General features: G+C 41.0%; 1 protein-coding gene across 1 annotated transcript in view; it reads right to left on the bottom strand.

Annotated features, from left to right (window-relative positions):
- LOC104935162 (zinc finger protein 502) overlaps positions 1 to 7656 on the bottom strand; it is a 15543-nt gene extending 7887 nt beyond the window's left edge. The window contains exons 1-3 of the mRNA XM_027273001.1: positions 7368 to 7656; positions 5144 to 6000; positions 1683 to 1878 (exon numbers count right to left, since the gene is read on the bottom strand). Coding sequence (XP_027128802.1) covers positions 1683 to 1878; positions 5144 to 6000; positions 7368 to 7530 — 1216 coding nt within the window. The 5' untranslated portion in view covers positions 7531 to 7656. The remainder of the gene's footprint in view (positions 1 to 1682; positions 1879 to 5143; positions 6001 to 7367) is intronic.
- Between the last annotated feature and the right edge of the window lie 14595 nt (positions 7657 to 22251).

Here is a 22251-nt window from a genome sequence, read left to right as displayed (position 1 = left end):
CATGTGTATTGTGTTTTATTTTAAAAGGGGGCGGGAGTGTATTACGTTGATTCTGTGTCAGATTTCCTGTCTGGTGCAATCTGCTCTGTTGAGATTTACGCGGTTTAGCAACGGCTCGCGTGAAAAATAGAAATGCTACGGAATGATAGCGCTGCAGTGCAGAGAGTCGCTGCTGAGACGCTGCTGAGACGCTCCGTGGCACGCCCTGTGTGAGTGCTCTCATTGACTATACTTTTAGGAGAAGAAGAAGCCTTTAGGAGAAGATGACTGAACTGTTCAGACAGTCAGACTGCTCTGACACTAGACTACGTCATGATGTGATGGTGAATGTCATTGACGTGACCAGATGATGGACTACAAAACGCTCATCTGAGATACTTCTTCCTGTGAACTCTTATCGTGTTGCTTCATGCAGGAAATATAAACATGGACAACCTGGTGAAAAACGTGACTTCATTATCAACGTCAGAGTTCAAATAATAAATGAATGTTGTCCACCGGTCACAGAAGTCAAATGAACTGTCACAGTGAGAATGGTCGCTCGCCCTCCTGCCCACTCATATAGAAACATATTAGCAAGTTATGGGGAAAGATGGATGATTGATAGTCATTAATAATCTGCAGGACGCTGGATGTCATCACATCTGTCCATATGCGCTCTCTCTCTCTCTCTCTCTCTCTGCTGCAGTCTACATTGATTTTCTTTTGTGAATGATCAATTGGTGTGGTGATTTTTTGTTGCTGCTGCAAGGATTTGTGGATGTGGATTATTTCCTTTTGTAAAGGATGGTCCAGTGTATCCTATGCTAAAGGAGATAATAAAGGAAGCACTGAAGCTCCTTTCCTTAACAGTAAGATCATTTGACCATACAGACAGACAGACTATTCAACCAGAACAACTGACAGGATTCCACAGGTGACTTCATGGACTTTACCTGGCTGACTGGCGCCCTCTGCTGCTTGTTGGTGCTCACAACAGCTCCTGAGTCTTAAAATTAAAATGCAAAGAACTCCAGAGGCCACCTGCTGCTGCTGCTGCTGTACAATGATGTAATGATGCCACATGGAGCTGAGACCGAGCTACACATCACTGTGAGCTCTAGATGTGGCTCCAACAAATACCAAACTCATTAACCAATAACTAATATAACTGCAATATAACAATGCCTTAGTGTTTTATTTTGTTTCTTAGCAAATGTTCATTGTACCTATTGTAAATATATGTTCCTCTGTATCATGGCATTTCCTAACCTTTCCTAAAGGGATGATATTAAACTTTGTGTTGATGTAAAATAAATAAAAAGCTTTCATGTTTCATCTCAGAGCTGGGTGCTGCTGACAGACCGTCCACACACACACACACGCACACACACACACAGCGCCGGTCCTGGCCACATTAGCGCCCTGGGCGCCTGCTTTTTCGGGCGTTCGTGCGCCCCCCACGGAGAATGCGCCCTGGGCGGCCGCCCACATTGCCCATAGCTAGGACCGGCCCTGCACACACACACCTGGCCAGTCACACTTCCGTTTCACTTGTTGAGTTACTAACTACTCTATAACACTTTATCCTGTTATTCAATGAATATGCTGCATTATTCCAAACAACATATTATCACCACACATTAACACAGCTGACACTTGACTTGTTTTAAGGTATGAGGTATAAGAAGCACGGGGCCGACCTGTTCTGTGTAAGCGGACCTCGGGCTTCAGAACCGCGTCCAGCAGTCTGCGCTGCCGCTCGTTGTCCCGCTTCAGACCACACAGCTGTTGTTCGTACTCCGCCACGGTTCTCTCCAGCAGCGCACAGATGTGTTCAGCAGCCGCCGACAGACAGTCCGTCACCGCCACCCTCAGCACGGCCGCCCTCGACATGTTTCAGACTGTTTCAGGCTGTTTCAAACTGTTTCAGGCAGTTTCGGACTCAGCGGCTCTTTCTTTATCGACGTTCACAGAAGAACAACTAACGCACATGGAAACTTCCGTGTTCCGCCAGCAGTAGCAACAGGCCGACTTCCGGCCCAGATCTTTCACAATAAATGTTCAGAAACGTTAACTGCATAGGAAACACTATGAAACCTGCACGGAGTGGCAAGCTCTATGTCAAAAACTCACTGTGACTTAATTTCATGTGTGTATGCACAATGTGGACACTCTAATCAGGGCCGGTCCTAGCTATGGGCAAAATGTGGACACTCTAATCAGGGCCGGTCCTAGCTATGGGCAATGTGGGGGGCCGCCCAGGGCGCATTCTCCGTGGGGGGCGCACGAACGCCCGAAAAAGCAAAAAACCTCGGTAATTTTCGATACCGCTCGGGCGGGCGCCCCGGGAGCGGGGTGTTGACAAGGCAGAGGGGGGTGTCGGACAGACCGATGGGGGCGCACGGCGCATCCCGGGGCGCACGGGCGGCCGTTAGGGCGCACGAGAAAATGTTCGCCTCGGGGTGGGGTGGAGGGGGGTTCGCCCAGGGCGCAAATGTGGCCAGGACCGGCGCTGACTCTAATACAATCTTGACCTGTAATTATCCACAAGGCTGGAGAGGAAGGAGAAAACCCGACAGGAAACAACCGACAAAATAAAGACAATCTGCTTCAACACAACTTGTAACATGTCCCACTTATTGCGCACCTTCTGTTCTCTAATAACCTTCTCGTTGTTTGTTCATCTTATCTATATGTTTATATATCTGACCAAATTTTATGGCCAAAAGAAAAAGCAATTGTGGCCACAGTGAAAACAACAATAATAGATTGATATCAATGGTAATATTGTGAGTTACAGTCAAGTTTTTTTCAGGCAGAACTGGAGCCAATTTCACTCATTTGATTCCTCGTATGTGAAAATATGCACGACCTGTCCTGTGGCATTCTTCCTGTTGTCCTCCTATTCTGCAAAATAATGGATGCACCTTAAACTTATCCTGATCAGTTAACCAATTTCACATTTTTGATTTTAATCTTTCCATTTTCTAAATGTCAAAAGTTGCTTACTGCTTAACTGTGTGACAAACAAGACATAGGCTTACATATCATATTTTATGTGTGTATGGGGTGAAATTCCCATCCACATATGAGGAACTGGGATTGCTCTTTTATTCCAAAAACAACATGCAGCCATGAACTGGACACTGGATAAAGACACGATTTGACTGCTCTGAGTTTATTTGTTATTTATCTGTAGCTGTGTACTGGAGAGCTGCACAACCTGTAGAGATGTAACAAACTAAACCTGACACATCCTTTCACTGATGTTTATAACTATTGCTCAGCTATTGAAACAAACCAGTCAATAACACTTAGAAATGTAATCTTCACAAAACAGCCAAAAGCAAACCTGTTTGTACAAAACAGACAATTACAGCTTCAAATGAACGACTGGGGAATCTTTCATTCACAGAGGAGAAGAAGATACTATGACTGAGAAGAAGAAGAAGAGAGCTGCTTGGACATCAGTGGAAATCGTTTTTTTTTTATTTTAAATCTGATTAATCCAAATTTAAATATTTAGGTTCCAACCTCAATGTCATTGTGAGACACAGAGAAGGTGCATGGATGGTATGATGGTATCCCACCATAAAGCATGGAGGAGGAGGTGTGACGGTGTATGGGGGTGATTTGCTGGTGACACTGTTGGTGATTTATTCAAATTTCATGGCACACTTAACAAACATGGCATATACACACAACATATACATATATATACATATATGTGTATATATTATATATATTAAATGTTCATAAGTCACGTATCTCTGTGAAACGCTGTCTGGCGTCACTTTGCGGTTATTGCTCTGTTGTGGTGTTTCGATGAATGGGGGGGTCACCTGCCAGGTGCAGCACAGTGCACCTGGCAGGTGACCGTTACCGACACACGTGAACTCAGATATGACTACATATATTCCCTGTCATAGCTGCGAGCTGCTGTTGCACAGATGGCTTCTATACTGTTGTGCTGAGGGGTGGGGTTATCGTAACTTTATCTTAATGATCATCACGTGACATCATGTGGTCTCCTTTTAGGACCTGGACTGAAAACTGGTGAAAAACTGTTTGAACCTCTAACTCCACATTACAGTAATACATCGTTAAAAGTCTTTTCTCATGTTTTCAGCAACTATTTTCTAACATATTTATTGTGTTTTAAATGGAAACGTGGAATTGCCGTTACACGGACTAAAGTATTATTCAGTCCCACCAGGATTTCGCGGGCCTTTTTTTGAGATAGTTGCAGCCTAAAATGCCTGATGTTGTATGATAAGGTTTTCAAAAAAATCACAGTGAAAGTTGCGGTGCGTTTTACGTTTTTGTTGCGATTTTGTTGCGGAGGAAGTCAAAGTTGCGTTAAGTTGCGATTCGACAGTCACACCGGGGGCGAGGGGGCCCCATCCCTGGGGGCGAGCCCCCCCCCCGGAAAGGGTGCAGCGAGCACTCCACGAGCAAGTCCACGGCCCTGGTAAGCGGCAAAGTCTGAGTGGGCAGGCGCTGTAAAGCTCACGGCCGGAGCCGCGAGCCACCTTCGCCCCCGAGCCTTTCCAAGCCGACCCAGACCGCCCTGAATTCACAGGGATTCGCTGAAGTTGCGTTGAAGTTGTAAATCGCAACATCGCAAATTCCTGGAGGCTCTGATTATTTATTCATGTGCTTAGTTTTATTTTTGACTTACAAACTTTTATCACATTATGTCAGTGTCTGGGCTTTTCTTTGGGCGTGTTTTTCACATAATTCCATTTGTCTTATTTCATAATTTTGGTGTCTTAAGCATTGATCTACAATGTAGAAAATAATAAGACTTTTGACTGCTACTGTAAATGGGTTCATCCAAAGGGGAACTGCCCCTTCAGCTCTATGAGTCATCTTCCCAAGTACTAACTCCTGTAGTTTAAATGTCGGTGAAGGTATGTATTAGCTAACCATTTGTTTACTCAACTTTTGCCACACTGCAATGGAATGTCATCCATCCACACGATGGAACAACTAGTCAAATGTTTGTGCACCATCGAGCAGATTCATTTGGTGAATGAATGGTATAATTCTACGGTTAATGATTGTTCACCATGTAAAGTCTTTCATTTCATAGTATTGTAAAGCGCTGTGCAGTGCCTAACCCAAGTATCAGTTTAAAAACACACAGCAGGTAGCTTCACTTGTTACTGCTTATACCAGCACACTTGTGGCTTTTCACATGTGACAGCAAACTAAAATTCCGTCCACAAACACTGCAACTGTATGGTTTCTCTCCTGTATGCACTCTGATGTGTCTCTTCAAAGTTCCCTTCTCACTAAAGCGTTTCCCACAGAATGAGCAGCTAAACGGCCTTTCACCTGTATGACTTCTCAAGTGTATGACTAACGTCTTCTTCTGACTAAAACTTTTGTTACACACTGAGCAGCTGAACGGTTTCTCCCCGGTATGACTTCTCATATGAGTCTTCAGATTGACCTTTGCGCTGAAGCTTTTGTTACACACTGTGCAGGTGAAAGGCTTCTCCCCGGTATGGCTTCTCATGTGGGCGTGCAAATTTCCTTTGCAACCAAATTTCTTATCACAAACTGTGCAACTAAACGGCCTCTCACGGGTGTGGGATTTACTATGATTTAGAGCATTCTCATTTTTCTCCTGTTCTCTGGTGTCCTTCCACTCGTCATTACTATCCTCAGTCTCTGATTCACAACAGTACAAAGACTGCAGCTGATGAGTGCTGTCGGTCTCTGTCTCCATGTGCTGAGCTGAGCTGCTGGATGGAGGCTCTGCCTCTATGCTCTCCTCACTTTGTCTTTGATGAAGCTGGAAGGACTGAGTTTTATCTTCATTGTCGTCTTCAATCTTCACAGAGACAGCGGTGAATGGAAACTTGGTGATATCATCCTCCTCCAGTACTTGAAGCTGCTCTCCCTGCTGATTGCTCCACAGTTCCTCCTGTTCCTCTTTAATGTCCTCTGGGTACAGACTGTTCCTCCACTCTTGCTGGTCCTCTTTTCTCACTATCAGTTTTTGTACATCTGGAGGAAAAACACAGATAAACTACTTATATTGATAAGATATTTTTGAACATAGGTTCATTAAGATAGGCCATCTTCATGTCCTCCAAGACATCCTAAAGTGAAGAGCACCCACTGTCAACAGACTCATGTTATAACATGCTAACGTTCACCTCACACAGTCCATGGTTTGGACGCTTTCTGAAATTTATGAGGAATGTTAACCAAGAAAATGATTCTCTGATCACAGGCGAGGTAGCTGGAAGCTGAGCAGCTCTGCTCCACAATGACTGACACTGACTGGGACTGGGAATATGAATGCCCTGCTTTACCAGAACAAATCGTTATTTTAGTTTTTGAGCTATTTCGTGTCTGAGGACACAAAATACTGACCAGAGTGTAACTTCAGAAGAGTAATCATAATTTACATTACAATAACATTCAGCCATAGCATTCAGAAAGTAAGTTCTTTCACATTTTGTCATGTTGAATCCAAAGATTTTTGTTTACTTTTTTTTCATGCAATCCGGGTGTTTGAGTTCCTATATCAGAATAAACCTATCATATCATGTTGTTTATAATGTTGTCATAGCATAACTCTGATCAAACTAAGGACCTGTTTTTTGTATGTATGTGCTACAGACACATTTAGTATTGAGGTTCAGTACTCCTCAGACTGTACTGTTGTGACCACAGTGTCCACATTATTCTGTGCAAAGACTAAGTATGAATCATTGTCATTAACCATAACAAGTATTTCAACGGGGGGCAAATCAGTGCAGTAAGACGATCACACATCTGATGCCAGAGCAACTATTGCCAATGCCAGTGCTCATCATTGTCTACTGGAACAGGTTTGTCAACCTCAGGCCTTTTCAAAGTGTGAAGTACAGTTGTTATAAGCCTGACATGTCATTTTGATTTTTGGTTTTTACAGTGTTGTTATTGATGCTGCAGTAGATATCACTGTTTGAAAAATCTCTCGTTAATGGACTTTCTCCAGTCGTGACGTCTCAGTGAAGAAATGCGTTGTCATGGGGAGTTTGACATATTACTTTCACCAGGATGTATACAGCCTCAATATTTTTGCCCTAATCTTATCATGTATATATATAATATTATATTTATATTTTATTCTTAAATCAGTTCCAGCTGTTGTCTTTAACAGGTTTCGTGTTTGTTTCATTCACTTGAACATCTTTTATTATGAAGGTCCGTCAACTTCCGTCTGTACTGTGGCTTCAGTGAAGGCAGCAGCAGGCTAACACACACACACACACACACACACACACACACACACACACACACACACACACACACACACACACACACACACACACTGTGTGTCAGTGCTGCAGTGCATGGAGAGGAAGGACAGACGGACGGACCTGCTGTGTGTGTGTGGCCGTCAGCGTCCTTCAGCAGCCCGCGCTGACGTTCAATCTCTTCTTCGTACTTTGAGATGGTTGTCTCCAGCAGCCCGAAGATCTCCTCCACGGCCGCGGCCAGCCGCTGGTTCACGAAAGCTCTCAGCGTTTGTATCGTGGACATCTTCACAACAACAGCCGGGCGGTGAGCAGCGAAGAGCGGCGTCGGCGTGACGCTCCTCCCGCTGGGCGGAGCGTCTGGAGCTCCTCCTTCCCGCGCTCCTTCTTCTTCTGCTGCTGCTGCCTCCTCTTTAGATTGCAGACGCTGTAATGACGTGTTTCCGCCCTCTGCCGTTTGTTTTGAATGTTATATGTATTTAATAAATCCACATTTCTGTTTTCTGTAAGTCTGAGTTTAAAATGTGCACAGTTCTACACATGAACACACCATGGATGTATTATTTCATGTGCATGTATTTATTTCATTATTGTTATATTTATATTATGTTATTTTATCACTTATATGAATGAAGTACATGTATTTACTTTTATTCTTCTTTATTTATGTTTATTGATTTTACATTCAACAACAACAATAATAATAATAACAGTAACAATAATAATGTTCCCTTGAACAGCCTGGTTTATATTTGTTATACAGTTGCACTGAGCGGGTATCATTCAGATTTCTCCAGCTGCTCCCAGGTCTGTGAACAGCTTCCTCCTTTGACCTGTGTGATTAAATTAAATTATTGAATTAAAAACCTATGAATTATTGACTTAAGGTGCTGTTTTGCAAATAAGAAATATCTCAAAAAAATCAGACTCATGTACATGTTTCTGTCATTAGCGGGCCTGACTATTTCAGTTCCCCGTGCACTCATCTGTTCCATGTGTCCAGTCAAAGCACTACATGGATATGCCTGATGATTGGAACAGTCGTAATGGTCTCTTCAGACAGCCTAGTAAAGTCAGCCAGTCATGTCTCTGGGCTCCTGAAGACCCTCTGCTCAGGTAGAAAACTGATAGTCTTTTTCCACATTTGTCCACAAGGAGGTGTTAAATAGATCCTCCTCACCACCCCTGAAAACGGGTGACATAACCCCTGATGAGTTCTTTCTGACTGAAATATTGCATCTATAATGTTCTTGCAACAGTGCAGATTTCATTTTCTGATTAAAGATAAGAGTGGGTATACTTTCTATTTTTATTATCTTCACAAAGTCACTTCATATTACTCTGAGCTGCAGCGATGGAATAAGAGTGTAACAGCATCTGCAGGCCATCAGAGAAAGTCCTTATACAACCTGCAGACTACTTCTAAACTCAGTTGTGTTAATTATACGTCTGGTGTTCATGATGCTTTGGGTATTGCGTAATGGCTGTTTTTAGGGCAAACAACACAGAGGAGCTGTCCATGACCGGTCTTTCTATTCTTAAACAGTGTAAGAAGTGGAGCCACTGTCAACACGTCACACAGCGCTCTGTGCTTTGATCTAGCTGTATTAAATCAGACCCTCTCTTATTGCATGTCAAATCATATTGTAAGATAAGCATGTCATCTAAGTCTAGCACATCACTTCAGTAAAAAGAGGACTGTCTCTATGCTCAGCAGCCACTATCAGCACTCATCTTACCAGACTTTTGTGCCTTGGTGTTGGTATTATCTGTGAAGAGAGATGAAGGTCGTTAAGATCTACTTCTTTTAATACATTGGACATTTGATACTTATTTATTATTAGAATCAACATTAAGAATGAACTTAAAATGAATTTTAAATTGATTATTTTATTTGAATACACTGTCCATAAAGTTGGAATCATTTTGCTTTTAGACACATTGCTCTTTTTATTTCTATTCATACACATTGGGTTAATTGTGGTTTAATTTTCATTGTGATATGTTTGGAAGAGATTATTCATTGTCATTTTATCATTCATTGTGATTCATTGTCATTTTGTCAGTCATTGTAATTGTACAATATGTTTGTGTTGATTTGTTCTGTACACGTGACATCCATTGCACGTCTGTCCGTCCTGGGAGAGGGATCCCTCCTCTGTGGCTCTTCCTGAGGTTTCTTCCACCTTTTTTCCCTGTTAAAGGTTTTTTGTGGGCAAGTTTTTCCTCACTGGAACCGAGGGTCTAAGGACAGAGGGTGTCACTCCCTGTACAGATTGTAAAGCCCTCTGAGACAAATGTACTTTGTGACTTTGGGCTATACAAATAAAATTTGAATTGATTTGATTAAATGATAAAGTTTTGAGTAGATACACTTTATCTATCAACAATAAATCATGAGAAGAAATGTGTTTTTAGAGTCTGAAGCAAAATGAAGATGTGATTCTTTATTAATATATTCACCAAACCTTTTAACTGGATCTTTGATCCACATGTTTTTACTCCTTGGCAGCACCTGTACCTCGGAGGTCTAGATACCAGACCTTCCCCTCCAGCAGATGGCAGTATGGCTTCACTAGAATCGACAAACACCACTGATTCTGGCAATTGATTTTTAAAATATATATGACTATTTTGGTTTGCTTTCATTATTATTTTATCAGTTTCTTACATTATAAATACTTTACTCAATACAATGTAAGTAAGTAGTGTTCTGTTTGACCAACAATTCTGTGGTTTAATTGTATAATTTGATTTCCATTATGGAATACAAAGAATAGAAACCCCTTCTGTAAGTGGCAGGAACTTGCTTGACAGATAGAAATGATAAAAAGCTTATCAGTCTGTGCCATGTCCAAACCCTTTTTGTTTACGAATAAACAAGTAACAGACACCACTCTAACCAGACCTCCTTAAAACTGGAACTAAGTATGTGTGGGATTCTCTTTACAGAAGAGACAGAGTACTAACCAACCTGCACAGAAATGTTTGGGGTGAAGAAGTGGACTGTGAAATCACTCAGTAGATGAGGTCTGATGGTGGGGGAAACTTTCCAGAAGCTTCGGTACTTATGGAGGATGATAAAACAAGAATCAGGATATCAACCTAACCCTAACCCTATACTAAATCACTGACATAGAATTAGTGGACAGAACTTCCAAGTCTAAAATGTAAGTAGTCACAAACAGTCAAATTAGCTATAAAGACCAAAACTGTGTACCAGGCTGTGAGCATGTTTATTTTTTGCTGTGAAGAGGACGTTAAATAAAAGGTAAAGAGCGAGCGTTAATGTAACATTAATGTAACCTGTAGGCCTGGGTGGGTGGACGGAGACAGTCAGTGTCAGAGGGGGGTACTGGCCTTGTTGACGAGATCAGTTGCAGACGGAAAGAATCTGTTTCTGTGATGTGAGGTTTTGATGGACCGCAGCCTCCCGTCAGAGGTGAGTGTTTGACGGAAAGTTGCAGCCAGTCACCTTTTCATCAGAGTGAATGAAACACTGACTTCCCTTGACCTTGGCAGTGGCAGCAGTGTAGCAGATGGTGATGGAGGAGGTAAGGATGGACTCAATGATGGAGGTGTAGAAGTGCACCATCATTGTGTTTTGCAGGTTGGATTTCTTCAGCTGCCTCAAGAAGCACATCCTTTGCTGGGCTTTCTTGACAAGGAAGCTGATAGCTGGATTAAAAACATAAAATAAAATAACATAACAAATTAACTCATAACTGCTAGCTGGATCACAGGTCAGCAGAGTCATGGTGGCGGGACATAAATTTAAGAAAGTGTAATTGGATACAAAATGTCCAATGTTGTTGTGGCACGGTTGATTACGATAAAATAAAAAAAGACAGTCTAGAGAGCCGTCTAAAAAATGGCCACACAGGTTCTTTCAATCAAAGGCAAAAAACCATGAGGTATCATTTAAAAAGTTCAGGATTTATTGCAAAATAAATACTAATAATAAAAAATAACCTGCCTAAAGTCTCATTCATCTGTGCAGCGGCTGCTCTTGCCCGGCTCTTCCTGCATACCAGGATCCTCGGCAAGTTGCTGCCCAGTTGTCGTTATTGTGTCCAATGGCTTGGTATCGCCTAGCCTCACACCAGGTCACTCAACTAAAACTGCTCTCCATTCAACAAAATCACAACTGTATGCACAATCAATCAATCATTAACCAGTCAGACTTTATTTGTATAGCACTTTGTGTTACAAAATGTTGTAACACAAAGTGCTTCACACATTAATAATGATAATATTAATGAGTAATGATAATATTAGTCTTAAGTTTGCTCTTAAAAATATGAACATTCTCTGCTGCCCTCAGGTTTTCAGGTCATTCCACAGACGTGGACTACAGTGAGAAAATGATGCCTCATCCAGTTTTTGACTAGTGCTGCCTCAGTGCTGTGATTGCCCTAAAACCAGACTGAAATCATATTTCAATCTTATATAGTATTTATATATTGTTATAGTTGGGTCCTGAGCCTGCTACTGCTCTGCCGTTTGACAGCGCTTCTTTTCATGGATTGTTTATGGCAGTTGCGTTGATCATAGTTTATTACACATGCGTATCATCTGATCATTTGATTCTAATTACAGAAAATAAAAAAGGTAAGATCTGAAAGTTTGTGAGCTTTATCTGATGTAGATGGCTGTCCCACAGCTGAACAGAAAAATGGTGTACATCGGTGAAACCATCAGAGACAGACATCAGCAGGCTGGCACAGGATAAAATTCATCTCACAGAATTTGTGGTTGTTGTTTTGCCAAATTAAACTGTAATTCTCACCTATGTTAGTCTTCTGCCTGACAGAAATAACTATTCTTTTTTCTAAGGAAAATCCACCATCTACATGTACTGCACTTCTCCTTTAAACAATAAAAAGTGACTTGGCAGAAGACTGTGAACAGTGCTCTGTGGTCCTGCAGCTTCTCTAATGGCTGACCAGCCAACAGAAGTAGTAAATTTCACTAATGACTTTCCAATGGTCTTTAATTCTCCATTTAGGAGGAGAGGAAATGTCAGGGCCGATGGAAAGGTTAATGTGACTTTCACCCACTAATAAACATGCCTTGATCAAAGAACAATGCAATTAAAAGCTTTATTTTATTCACTGGACATACACACACACTCATTCACGCATATATGCATATGCACACACACATACGCATACACATAGATATCACAACCATTTCCCAATTAGATTTTCAATTTTGAACTAAATGGATGAAGTTAATGAAATGGTCTTTTAACAGACTGATTTTCAGAGCAAGAGAGGGTGATGAATCTACAGAGAGGAAATCATTCAGATTGGTCCGAGAATGTAATATATTTAATAAGTACAACAGAATAAAGAGCTGATATTAAAGATTGAAAAATGGAATGATCACAACAAAAACAACTGCAGGCTGATGGAGGGGCTGGTGATAACACTGAATACTAGATGATGCTGTTTCTGCAGTTTTCTCAGGCAAAGAAGGCAAGCTGTAGTTTTGAATCCATTTGAGAGATTCAAATATATTAGTTGTTGTTTTGTGGAAACCAAACAGAAAGAAATCAACTTTTGAGTCTATAAGAAAAGAGCCACATTTATTTTCTACCCTTACAAGGCCCCAGAAGGATCTACAAATAGTGAGGTCTGAAGCCTTGTTTCTACTCTTAAGGGTAACACACTGGCAACATAGAATGTGCATTAAAACATCTGCACCCATTTTTATATATTAAGCTGCACACTTTCACAGTTTTGACACGCATCACAGGCAGGTTCACAATGCATTCCGCTGTCCTGTATTCAGCCCTATAGAAAAGCAGCAATGTTCTCACAATCACACAGTCACAGTGTTGAGTTTCCTGGCATGCCAATGCAGAAGGCTTTTACCACAACATCCACGGGGGGTCCGTGCTTCAAAGGTCCTGTGTGTATCAATAATTAATAATTAATGTTAATTAATCTCCTGGTCAATTCATAGATATGACATTCATAGAATAATTTTACAGTTACTACAACAAACAAATCAGTCACAAGGTCATTTTGATTGATCTCTTGATTTCAGTGAGCTTGTTCACATTTGCTCCCTTCTTAAGTGACATAATTAGTCTAACTTTAGTGTAGCATCCTATGACGTCATGATGTTTAAGTACATCATAAGCAATGTAGGTTGATTGAAAAGTTAAACGACTAGCTTGTTGACTAGTTGACTAGCTTGCTTAGTACAGACTGAGGCAAGCTGCTGAGCTGTTCTACATTTACTGAAGCATATCACACACACACACACACACACACACACACACACACACACACACGTGCACCCAGGGGCTGCTGGAGCAGCTGGAGGCCCACTGACCCTGAGAGAGAAGGTAGAATAACAGAGCCACTCCAGTTGTTCCAGTCTCAGTCTGCCATCATCTTCATTTTGCAGCCAGCGTCACACAGATAGTTCTAATAGAGTTGATGTTCTAGGCAACGACAACTACATTATTCAAAAGGAACATGCATAACTATTGGTTCTTACATCATTTTACTATCTTCTTTTTCTGCATCCAAACCTCTGTGGTCACTGTTGTGCTTTGAAAGTAATTTTGCTTTCTTTTGGCTTGTGTTATATCAAAGATTTTCTTCAGGTTCAGTCTGGGACAACTGGACTTGTAGAACCGTGAAGACGTTTCGCCTCATCCAAGATGCTTTTTCAGCTCTGACTAACTGGTGGGGAGTCAGAGTATTTATCCTAGGCAGGACTGTAGACCCGGCCACACCGTTGGTTCGTTAGTGCTCATTGTACTTGTCATGACTGTCGTCAGAGTTGTTTAAGTCAGCTGAGGTCTGGTGTGAATGACAGTCGTTCAGGTTACCTGAGCTCCAGTGTGGATGATGGTCATTAGAGTCACATGAGGCCAAGTGTGAAATGCTGTTCAGTCTCCTGGGAAGGGATGAAAGGACAGCACTGTAGGTGGGGGTTAGGTGGTGATGGAGGCCTACTCCTCTGTTGAGTGATGGTTTCTCTACTTTTACATAGATAGCTTCCTTCCCTCCTTTTTCGAACCACATGTCTTCCCTGTCCAAAATGTGAATCAAGCTATGGCCAGTTGCCCCAGATTTAACCCTTCTAGGACAGTGCTTCACAACCTTTTTACCTTGAAGTCCAGCCTACTTACATCAAAGACAAGCTGAACCCTCCACGCTGTGATGTAATGTATTTTGATGTGGTTCTCCTGTGCACCCAAAACAGCCGTTCAGAGCTGCTACACTTTTGTCGCGTTTAATCAGGTGGGAGTAAGTTGGCAGGAGATGCAGTGGAATGTGGTCTGTAGTCAAAAGTTTGGGTGCTGAAGTTCTGAGATATGTTTGATGAAAATTGTGTGCTACAATAATATGACATGTTTCTCTTGTAATGTCTTGTCTTTTTACCCACTTATGTGTACATTTGTACATCAAATGTTGTTAATCATCATCAAGTTGACGTATATGTTGAAACTCAACGTATCAGTAAAATACGTATATCATTTGTTTTCATCAAATAGACAATCTTGCTGTACACTCTACAGCATAAATACGATTTTATTTCTTTTTAGAATGTTATCTAACCTTAACCAAAGTGTTTTAGTTGCATTAACCTCATCAAAGACCATAGTCTGGATGTGAACCCAAAACTTTGATGTCACAGTCCTGCATGCACCCTAACTACGTCCTGGCAACTCCAGCATAATACAGGGCCCTGTTTGGGTGGAGACCCATCACCATGTCTTTCAGTGACTTGCGCTCTCTCAAGTGTTTTGCTAAATTTTTGTTCTTATTTTATATTTTATTTATAGAACACTTTTCATGACACTCAATGACACTTTACAGGAGTTCAATCATGAAACAACACAATAAAAGTATGCATCACTTATTAGTGGTGCACAACATTAACCACACATTAAAGGCAGTTTTAAAAAAGTGATTTTTGATTTGAATGTAGACAGATCTCTCTGAAACAACATGCCGATCTTTCTTAGCCAACTCTCTCTCTCTCTGTGTCTGTGTGTGTGCTTGCGTGCATGCATGTGTGTGTGTGTGTGTGTGTGTGTGTGTGTGTGTGTGCGTGTGTGCAATAGCAAATTGCTGACTTCATTAAGGCAGGCCTCCTATCCTCACTCATTTAATTACTACAGAAAAGGTTAGTGCCACAACGCAATTTACCAAATGTGATTTCTTAGCAGCTATTAACAGTGCGTGTGGTTGTGTATGTAGTGACAGAGAGGGGGAAGGGAATGGTGGGATGGTGTCTTTTGTGCTCTGTGTGAGTGTTTGTGTGTGTGTTGGGGGGGGGGATTTATTAGTTCTTTGTAGAATATAAACGTAATTTATAAAAACCCAATCAGCCATAGTCAGGTGAGACTTGTGTGAGGGAACAAAATCACTGCAGTCAGCAGCTGGATTCATGTTTTACCAAACACAGTGAGCACATCAGCCTCATCAACTGTTCCATCTCTAATTCTGTACTTTTGATGTGTGGTGCAGCCAAAGAACCTTAAAGTTCCCCATGAAGTCACAGTATTTTCAGGTATTCTTCATGGTATTTTAGAGTGTGTCATATCCTGATAAACCATAAAAAGTTGCACTTGGGGGTGTGTACTAATTTTACATCCATTGAAACGCTTTCTCTCTTCTGACACTGCTGGAGTGGAGTGTTTCCTGTATTCAAATACTCACTTGCTCTGCATGCTGGAAATGTGACTGTTTCTGCAATAGTGTAGTTATGCAGCCTTTGCTATTTTGGCCACACACATTTTTCTCACACTTCTTCCCTTAAAAAAAGTATTTTACAGTCTTACTGAGGCACTGTAAAGCTTCCACTACAAACTATTGTCTGTTTTATATAATGATCATTATGTTAAAAAAATATGTTTCTCTTAGTTTGAATTTGTATCATTAAAAATGATTCAATCATTTTTACTTTTTTCACAATAATAATAAAAAGAAATTTCCACAGACCCCCTGCAATTTCCCAACTGACATGCCATTCAGCACAATGCTGCTCACTCCTCCTCTCTTTCAGTTAGTAGTAGGGATGGGGATGGGGATGGGGATGGGGATGGGGAGATAGGGCTGCTGATCCTAAAGCTGGCGGCACCGGTCAGGGGCAGAAGAATGAATAGATTCATAAAAGTTTGCCTGCAATGATTACATGTCGGCTAAAAGAGAAGATGAATATAAACATTTGTGAAGATATGGGATCAATTTCACTGTGAATAAGGACCCCTGTCAGTCACTCATTGGCCCTTGCCCTTAGACATATTGCATATTATCCAATGTGTGGTGAGTCTTTGAAGGTTGGTTTAAGTTTAGTATCAGAGCACAAACATGGCAATGTTGCTGGGCGATTGTATTGTGATGTAGAGGGGACCTCTGCTGGCTGTCAGTCACCCAGTATGGTGAGGTGTAACCAAATGCAACCATGATTGAAATAGGGTTAATTTTTTGACTTTTTATCTTCATCCTGTTACAGTATACACACTGCAGTGAAACATAAAAAATCTATAAATTCATCCTTTAAATTTCATGCACCCCAAGTGCTCTCTCGCCTTCTCGATGTAAACATCTTGAATTTAAAAAACATCAAATTGAACATTTTCTGTGATGTGGCCCCTCGGCCCCCTTCTCTAGTTCCGAGTGTGTCAGGGTCTTTATCAGCTAAATGTTAATCACTGACCTGCAGTAAGCCGTTAATTGAGACTCTGCGAATTAAAGATAATAGTCATTAGAGCGAGGAGAGAGATCACCCATTACACTGGGACAGGAGATGTCACAGCTCTAAAGAAGAATGATGGCTCTCAGTGTCAAAAGCATGACAGCACAGAGCATGAAAGAAGGAAAAGGATTAAGATGGCGACACATTGTTCCAGCTGCTTTTATGAAAGACAGTACAGCATATGAATGTCCTGTGAAACATATACATATATTACCAGTTCTATGAGGATTTCAGTTTTATATAGAAAATTGAAGAATATGGACTATCAGAAACCGATGAACTTCATTGTACCGTCTGCCATCCAGTGATTCTTTTTAGTTGTTGTTGTGTCTTACCATGCAATAAGTATAGTTTGTGTAATGCACAGTGATACAGTTTGCATTTGTTGTGTTGGTGCTGTACTGCTTCATGCTTCATGTTGGCTTATTGTGGCCAGCCACGTGTGCTCGGTTGTTGCAATGATGCAGAGTGACATTTCCTTAGAGTCAATATGCTACAGTGCTGTGATGTTATTTCAGTGCAAGTTACATATTAAATTCTAGAAAATACACCCTGTAACATCTGTTAATTGTTTATAATATGCATGTGTGTGTAAGGTGTAGTGTACATACACGTATCCAGGGCAGTGCACGCTACAGAAAATACGTGGCATGCATTTTAGTTCATTTCTTTCTAATGTGTTTAAGACTATCAGTTGTTTTGTTCAGAGGTACTGTTAGCATACAGTACAGGTTACAGTATAAAATTCACGGCAGAGGCTAACCGTGTTTACATTAAATGAATCTAACGGGTGATTCAATTATTATAGCCATCTCTATCATTATGATTTGACTTATTTTCATGACTGATATTCATTTTCTAAATGATGGTATGTAAATCCAAAACTGCACTTCTTCAGCTAACAACACCAATAACCAATTTACATTAGTGGTTCAATTTGACCTCAAGTGGCTCCTGTAATCATACAGACTGGGCTGAACACGCCCATTTCATGCTGTTTTCACTCAGGAGGTATTAACAACACTAATATCACATGATATATTAGTAATTGACTGGGTGATTGTGTGGTAATCCTGTCTACATTTTTAAAGATGTGACACAGATAATCAAAATACTTCTCTGGGTCAGTTTGACTTGATTAGTCTCATATTTCTCAGATCTCATGAATGTCAATATGACTACATATGCTTTTAACTGTAAGACATAAAATCTGGACATGAAATATAACACTGCATGTAACATAAGAAAAGGAAAAAACTGTGAACTTTTAAACAGACTCTGCATAATGTAACAACTTTATAATAAGTCTGATTGCATTCAACAGGAAATAATAAGTCAATTATGAGACTGATCAAATATTTTCACATAACAATGGTAGTCTTGAAATCATTGACATGGGTTTAATGTGAGTGTCTGAAGATGTCTGTGGTCTTCTTTCCACAAGAATGTCTGTGTTTGTGTGTGTAGTAAAAAAATAAAAGGAACCTGCAAATGATAAAATCCCTTGGTCCTATGAGGCAACTGTGTCTCCTAAAATTTTCTTCAAAGGAACCATGTGATTTAGTGGTATCTAGTAGTGTAGTTGGTGCTTGCAACCACCTTGCCTCATCCTCCTGTTCCAAGCACAAAGGAGAAACTACTGCAGCCACAAAACACAAGAAAAATGGGCCAGTAAGGATTTTTTTGAACTGTGAATCGTGAAAATCTCTAATCACTAATATCTCTGCTGGGACAACCTGAAACACTGGAGTGAAGTTCTTCAGGTGACACACTCAGGCATTTTTCACAAAGGTTATCTGCTAACTAAAGACGTATTCATTTTGCATTGCTATAGGATGTTTGATTGTGTGGTGTTTTTATGTAAATGCTTTGATCAACTGTGTTTTGGACGGATGGCGCAAATGGCGTAGGAATCCCTCATACTATAGTAATTCAGACCGATAATATCAAATGAGGAACACAGCAAGAAGCCTGGACAGGAGACTGAATGAACACCCAAACCTGACAATCATCACAGAGTGAACACAGCATGTGGACGGTCTTTAAAGTAGACTGACTGAGGATATGTGTCTAAAAGGTGATATTTAGTGTCCCCAATGTTCAGTAAATGTATGCAGATGAAAGTAATGTACCTAAAAATGACATAATCTAGCAGCATGTGTGTGCCTACATATGTCAGTGTGTGTGTGTGTGTGTGTGTGTGTGTGTGCACTTGTGTGTAGGCATGTACACTGCTGCTGGGTTAAGGACTTACAAAGCAAGTCAAGGGCTAGGCTCCAACTCACAATATTGTAAAGACAAACTCCAGCCCCTCCCTCCTTGAAGTAATTACTGTCCATTTAGATGATTACCTGTAATTACTTGTTAGCTGTCAGCATCAGACAGAAACTCAGCTTCTGAGACATGAGGAGGAGGACGGGGAGGACACAGAGGTGGAGGAAGGTAGAATTGGAGGAAAAGTTGGAAGGGGGCAGAGGTGGAAGGAGTGTGAGATGACAGAAGGAGGAGGACAGAGAGGAGCAAGTGATGGAAAAGGAGGTGTAGTGGTGGGGGTAGAAGGAGACGGAGGAGAAGCAGCGGAGGAGGAAGAAGAGGAGCTGAGGACAGAGAGCAGAGTGTTGACATGTGTTTCTGTCAGCCAGGGTCAAGCGGTTGTTGTCTCTTCTTTCAGTTGCTGTCCATCAGAGAGTGCCAGTGAATTAATCTCCCCTTCATTTGCAGAGATGAAGCAGACCTCTGACAGCAGCAGTAATTGCAGGGCTACTGATCTGCTCTCTGATGACAGCGATGCTGCTTTTTCCACAAGTCATGTGACAGTCAGGCAATAATGTTAAGAAATGACACACTTGCATCCTTTCTGTTGCTACAGGAACTCATTGCTGTGATGTTATTCATGCCTATTGAGCTACAAGCCTCCAGTCATAGTTTGTGTAATAAATATCCATAGATCTTTTTTCTTAGGTCTATTCCAAATCGAATTTTCTTTGCGTTATATTTATTGAAATACCAGAAAAATGAGGAGGCATGTTGCTGCCCTATCCATATATCCTGTCTGATTGTTACTGCATATGTGCAAGAGACATGGCTTACTTGAAGTTTCCATAATCAGCACTGGCCTATATTACAATATTAAGTCAGCCATTTTCTGAAGAGCCCTCCAACATGGCAGTCCTGCCTTGCAGCTAATCCAACCTCCATCCGTTTTCCATAACCACTTATCCTTAGGGTCGCAGGGGTCTAGCTGGCACTGGGTAAAAGTCAGGCTACAATCTGGACAAGGTGCAGTTCATGACAGGGCTGACACAAACAACCCTTCAGACTCACAATTTAGTGAGTCACCAATTAACACAGGTTGTTGTGAACCAATCACTAACTAACCATTGCGCCCCAACAAATCTAAAAATGGGCAAGGAGGTGGAGCATGCTGAATGAAATTTAAAGGATGAATTTATAGATTTTTTATGTTTCACTGCAGTGTGTATACTGTAACATGATGAAGATAAAAAAAAAAATAATGCTCAGGCTGCTGAATGAAGCCTGTACGCATAACTTTAATCCTTAATATAATGTGAACAGGTGAGTTGTATATAAATTCACCCTCAGTACAGTTGTCATGAACGGGGAAATTAGCTACAGAGACCAAAACTGTTTTTTGTACCAGGCTGTAAACATGTTTATTTCTGCTGTGAAGTTGGACATTTGGACATGGGGACTTATGGAGACTGACTCACTTCTGGAGCCAGCCTCAAGTGGACGTTTGAGGAACTTTCATCAAGGAGGTTATGTTTGCAGTGCTGTTTGTTGGTTTGTTTGCATGTCAGTAGCATGAGATATATATGACACACCTCTGTCATTGTCCTGCTGCTTAATCAACATCTTGATATGTTACACCCGTCAGGAAGGAGAAATTCTCAAATGAAATTACAACACATTTGTAAACTAAATCTGTCTTTTGTGTGATCTTTTACATGTGAAAAATGGGAGCAAAAACAAAAGTGCTTCATTAATATGATATGTGTTTCATATGATTTGTTGAGTGTATAAAGGAAAAAAAAAACCTTACCTTTCAGAACGATACAGTATACAGTGGCAGCCTCATAGCTGGAAGAAGGGTTAGAAATATAATTATCTCCTGATGTGAGGACGAGTACAAAGCAAAGATGAATGGACAGAGGGAGGGAATGATGGAGGAAGAGAGGAGGGAGGGCAGAGAATAAGGAGGGAATGGAGAGATATCACCCGGTTACAGACATGAGTTTAAAGACATTAATAAGACTAATAGAGAACACAGGACATGCGTTTAATGTTCAGGTCAGCAGCATCTGATCATACATTAGCCTGCAGTGCTTCAATCTCATTCACTGCTGAGAGACAGGCCACATCTGACTGTGTGGCTGACACGAACTGGCTAAAATATGAACATATTCACAACTGCTAATTATAGTAATGCTTTTAACACTGCTGCTCTGACTTTAATTAAACACAGGGCCAACCCCTGGCATATGCAAATGCTGTGTAAAATGACTGTGTGGAGCAGTGCTTTATAGAAGAATGACAGAATCAGTAGTCTCAGCAAGAGCCCCGTAACAACAAAGCCTTCTCGTGGCCATAGTAATTATGAAGGGACTTTAACACTGGAGACCGCTGTGTGCTTCCAGTTTCCAACTGACAATGTAGATTGTTTTTTTTTTTCATGCTCATAATCGTTCCATAACCTTAAACAAGCAATTATAACCATAATGGTGACGGTTCCCTAACCTTAATGAATCTCACATCATTTTAACCCAAACCAGGACGTCTCCTCAGACCTACCCAAATCATTTGTGTGACTAAATTTTGAAAACCTTGATCACATCATAAAATGGATTTGTTTTATAATACACAGATAAATGATGCCGCCCTGTTGAGAGGGATGTCAGATCAGAAAACACAGCCGTTCTAGAGAGCACTTTGTCATTTACCTCGGAGGACTTGTGGTGCAGTAGACTGCTGATCCTTAAGTTTAGTGAAAGAAGTGAAAACGGATTTATCTGTCATGCATACAATAGAAAAAACAGGAATTTATTACAAGCAGCATTTATCTTGGAATATTGAGACATATTTTGGGTGAGCTTATTAATATGAATGACTGTTCAGACCAAACTGGATCTAGTCTGTTCCAATCTGGTTGGACTTTCATAATTGGAAGCATGGTTTCTGTAATTGGAGTTAATTATTGACCAAGCACGTTTAAGTGGACTTTAGTGGCATACAGGCAGAATTTGAACCATCTGATGCG

This window comes from Larimichthys crocea, chromosome XXI (genome assembly GCF_000972845.2).
Source record: "Larimichthys crocea isolate SSNF chromosome XXI, L_crocea_2.0, whole genome shotgun sequence".
NCBI classification, from domain to species: Eukaryota; Metazoa; Chordata; class Actinopteri; family Sciaenidae; genus Larimichthys; species Larimichthys crocea.
The sequence above is the reverse complement of the archived record's forward strand: the minus strand, read 5'-3'. Positions and strand labels throughout refer to the sequence as shown.